This window comes from Sinocyclocheilus anshuiensis, unplaced genomic scaffold (assembly GCF_001515605.1).
Source record: "Sinocyclocheilus anshuiensis isolate Anshui unplaced genomic scaffold, SAMN03320099.WGS_v1.1 scaffold95, whole genome shotgun sequence".
NCBI lineage: Eukaryota > Metazoa > Chordata > Actinopteri > Cypriniformes > Cyprinidae > Sinocyclocheilus > Sinocyclocheilus anshuiensis.
In genome coordinates, this window is record NW_015548190.1 from 94,029 (window position 1) to 97,788 (window position 3,760).

At 34.2% G+C, this 3,760-nt stretch overlaps 2 protein-coding genes across 4 annotated transcripts in view; both read left to right on the forward strand.

The window, feature by feature from the left end:
- LOC107705047 (phosphatidylinositol 4-phosphate 5-kinase type-1 beta-like) overlaps positions 1-1,497 on the forward strand; it is a 20,733-nt gene extending 19,236 nt beyond the window's left edge. For all 3 annotated transcript variants that reach the window (XM_016508163.1, XM_016508162.1, XM_016508164.1), the window contains exons 14-15: positions 493-598; positions 733-1,497. In XM_016508163.1, the coding sequence (XP_016363649.1) occupies positions 493-598; positions 733-735 (109 nt within the window). In that variant the 3' untranslated portion in view covers positions 736-1,497. The remainder of the gene's footprint in view (positions 1-492; positions 599-732) is intronic.
- A 1,095-nt stretch (positions 1,498-2,592) lies between these two features.
- tjp2a (tight junction protein 2a (zona occludens 2)) overlaps positions 2,593-3,760 on the forward strand; it is a 33,883-nt gene continuing 32,715 nt past the window's right edge. The window contains exon 1 of the mRNA XM_016508160.1: positions 2,593-2,751. The gene's annotated coding sequence lies outside the window, so the exon portion shown is untranslated. The remainder of the gene's footprint in view (positions 2,752-3,760) is intronic.

Consider the following 3,760-nt stretch of genomic DNA (forward strand, 5'->3'; position numbering starts at 1 on the left):
ACATTCACAGAAAACGGCTTATTCGCGTTGAAAAATAAGGTGGATATGAGATGAGGGCATGACTGCAGCCGGCAATGAGGCCGAAACCAGCACAGCCAGTGCAAAAAGATTTGACTTTTTCATTTGACTTATTGTTATTTTATTTATCTGTTATACTGAAGAGACTTTTTTTGAAGGATATTGTTTTATTTTTTTTATTTTTTTTTTGCAATTTTGAGGCATTCAGTTTTATTTTGGTTTTAGAAAATAAAAGTTATTGCTCTCCTCACAAATCAACTCTTCCTTATTTTTCACTGGCATGTCTCTTTGAGTGCATCTTTGAGTACAAAGTATTGTTTTCAGGTATACTCTTTACACCTCTACATATTAGTTTAAATAAAAATGAACTTCCATATTCCTTTACAGATCTTCCTCTCCTTTTTTTTTTAGCTAAACACAATGTGATTGGCACCTTCTTGTTTGACTGATGTCACTGTGTTTTTTTGTCCTCAGAGATGATCGTAGGACGTCCAGCTCGACTCTTGCACTGGAGGATAGCACTCTTCTTGCTTCAGACTCACAGGCGAGCACACCTGAGTCCGTTCTGGACGTCTACTTGGTCAGTAATTGTTGAGTCAAGTCACATTGGTTCTCACCAAATAACACGTGATCTGAAGTTCCTCTGGAACTCAAACTCTTTTGTGTCATTCGCTCCAGATCCGTGTTTGTGGCTCATATTGTTTTCTTTTTTAGTGAAGTGTGAGGCCTTCTGAAGTGGACCGGACCATCCAAACATGTACTAGATGTAGAAACAGTGGACATGCTGTCTCACCCGCCACAATTTTGCACAACGGGATATCTCTAGCTGCTAATACACATGGACTGAGAATGCCTTATGTTTGAAACAATGGCAGAGCGATTGCCACACTATAGTACTGCAGTGCCTTACGCTGTCTGTGCACTTTGTACCTACTTGCAAGCACAAGTTTGTTGTATAATAATAGTTACACTCCCATTAGACCAGTGTGCTGTAACTATCTCATAAACACGCTGGTTGGTATGCATGTTAAAGGCATGATACCAACCTGATTAAAGCATGTGTCATACAAACAAAGAAATAAGTTTATTATATAATAACACTGGTATAATTATATTGTGAGCACTCCTGACTTGTATTGTGTGAGTAATGATTTCATGTAATCATTACAGTACAGTGACTAGTACCAAAAGTTAGTAACATTGTCAATAGTGAGCATGGATTGATTATTATGTCTGCTCGTGTGATTTTGATGCACAATCAGCATAATATAATGACATGGGGCTATTATAATGGTAAATGTTACTTTTTTGTCTAAAGATTTATATGGGTTTAGACGTTAAAAGCCATAAATCTTTAAAAACGTTTTATAAAATGTATTTAAATGTATTTTGATTAGAGTAATATATGAATTAAATGTGCTTTTATGTAGAATGTTTTTAGTTGCTATTATGCTATTAAATGCTGCATCTTCACAAGAACTTTTCCACTTTTTCTGCATCACATGAGTACGGTGTGAATACTATCCATATAATTCAATATGACTGACGAGCTGCAAGACACATTAATGCACTAATCATTTTTATTTTAAGTTATTCTAATACTTATTTATAATTATAACATAATTAAAGATAGCAGTTATAATGTCTGACTCTCACACCAGTGCTCTTCATCTGTTACTGCAGTAGTGTTTTCACTGCTTGCAGTAGTCGCATGCTGTCCACTAGGGTGTGTATTTGTGTTTGTTTCAGTAGGACAAATAATCTTTGAATAAGTATGAGTATTTTACTTTTTATTTATATTAATGTAATGGTGTTCAAACTAATATATTATGTATATGATATATTGTATTATATACTAATATGTTTATTACAAAAAGATAAAGGCCCTTTTAAAGGATAATATGCATATTTTTGGTCTCAAACCGAAAAAAATATATATATATTTTATACATATTTATATTTTTATATTATATATGTATTAGAATAAGAATGTTGATTCAAGCAACACAATTCATGTGAAATGTGAAAAATGTGTAAGTTTATATGATTAAAAAACATTTAAATGTAAAGATAGGGAAATTGATCATGCAAATACTGCTAAATGTCACCATAAGCATATTTGAGCAGCAAGATATTTTGAGTGATTTTAACTACATAGCTATGAAAATGACCTCTTTAGCAGTTTTTGTTTGTTTCAAATCACTTTGGGCATTTCTTAACATCTGAATTATTCACAATTATCACATCACAGTGTAGCTTGAAAATCATAATAAATATGATTAATGCAGGGAATATAATTATCTGTATAAATGTTTTTTTTTTTTACATTTTAACATTCAGTAAATGTAATGTGTTTTATTACATTTTATATTCTGACCCTTATGATAACACAATGTTTCAAAGCATCTAGCCACGACACAAAACTTTTAAATCATCAGACTTTAAAGATGACATATGATCCATATGGAGGCTTATGTGGTATGACTCAATCAGCTGGTCAGACATATGCGCACAGGTATGAATCAGAGCGGTCACGTGACTTGGGAATGCGCTGTTTGGACTCACCTGCGAGTTCTTGGACACGCCCATACCTGGAAGATTCAGGAAATCTGGGATTGTACACTGAATCGAGCTGTTGAGTGTTTGTCTTTAAGTGTCCAGTCACATATAGATCCCGCCGGACCCCGCGTGTCTCCGAGAGTTGATGGCTCTTCAGTACTGGCCCCTCTAAAGGTACGTGCTTTCACTCAGGACGAGTTTTGGTGTTTTTGCTGTTTCCCTGTTGACTGGTTTCGGTTGTCTATTGTTTAGGGGAGGAGGCGGATAAAACTAAAGTAATGTCAGATGAACATAAAACTGGCGCTTTTAATGTGAACTTGAATTCACTTGTATTTGATTTCGTCTTCACTTGAACGCAGTTAGCAGCGTGTTTTAGGCCTAGCGTTACATGTCATGATATTATGTTCCCTGTCCTGCATGTTTCTCAGAAACTTCAGTGATTCCCCTCACGCGTAGTTTCATGGCAATACGCTGCGATGCTGAGAGGTGTAACTACACTCTAAAAAATGCTGGGTTAAATACAACCCAGTGCTGGGTAAAACAGGGACAAACCCAGCAATTGGGCTGTTTTGACCCAGCAAATGTTTAACCCAACCTTCTGGGTAGTAACCCAACCGCTGGGTAAAATACAACCCAATTGCTGGGTTTGTCCCTATTTTACCCAGCACTGGGTTGTATTTTACCCAGCATTTTTTAGAGTGTAAGCTTATTTTACATTTTATCTTGGTAAACAAATCTATTTTATGATTAATCGATTGAATATTTCAATTGTAAACAATTTAGAAACTAAGAAAAAGTCTAAGAAATTGTATTCAAAAGAAAAGCTTATAGCAGCAGTAGTTTCGTATTATCTTGATTATTCTTAATAATAATAATAAACTGCTTATAGGCTATTTAAACTTGTCTGCCAAATCTAAACAACATGTAGGAAAAACATAAAACAGGAAATTATATCATAGAGAGGACCCCCAAAAGACCCATATCAAAATCACTACATGTTGTTAAAAATGTACTGTTTAATGTTTAAAATATAAACTTTTTAAGATCTAATTGTCTGTCTATATACACAACGATTTATTAAAGGGGTCATATTATGCTTTTTTAAAGATCATTATTTTGTGTATTTGGTGTAACAGAATATGTTGACATGCTTTAATGTTCAAAAAACACATTATTTTTCAAA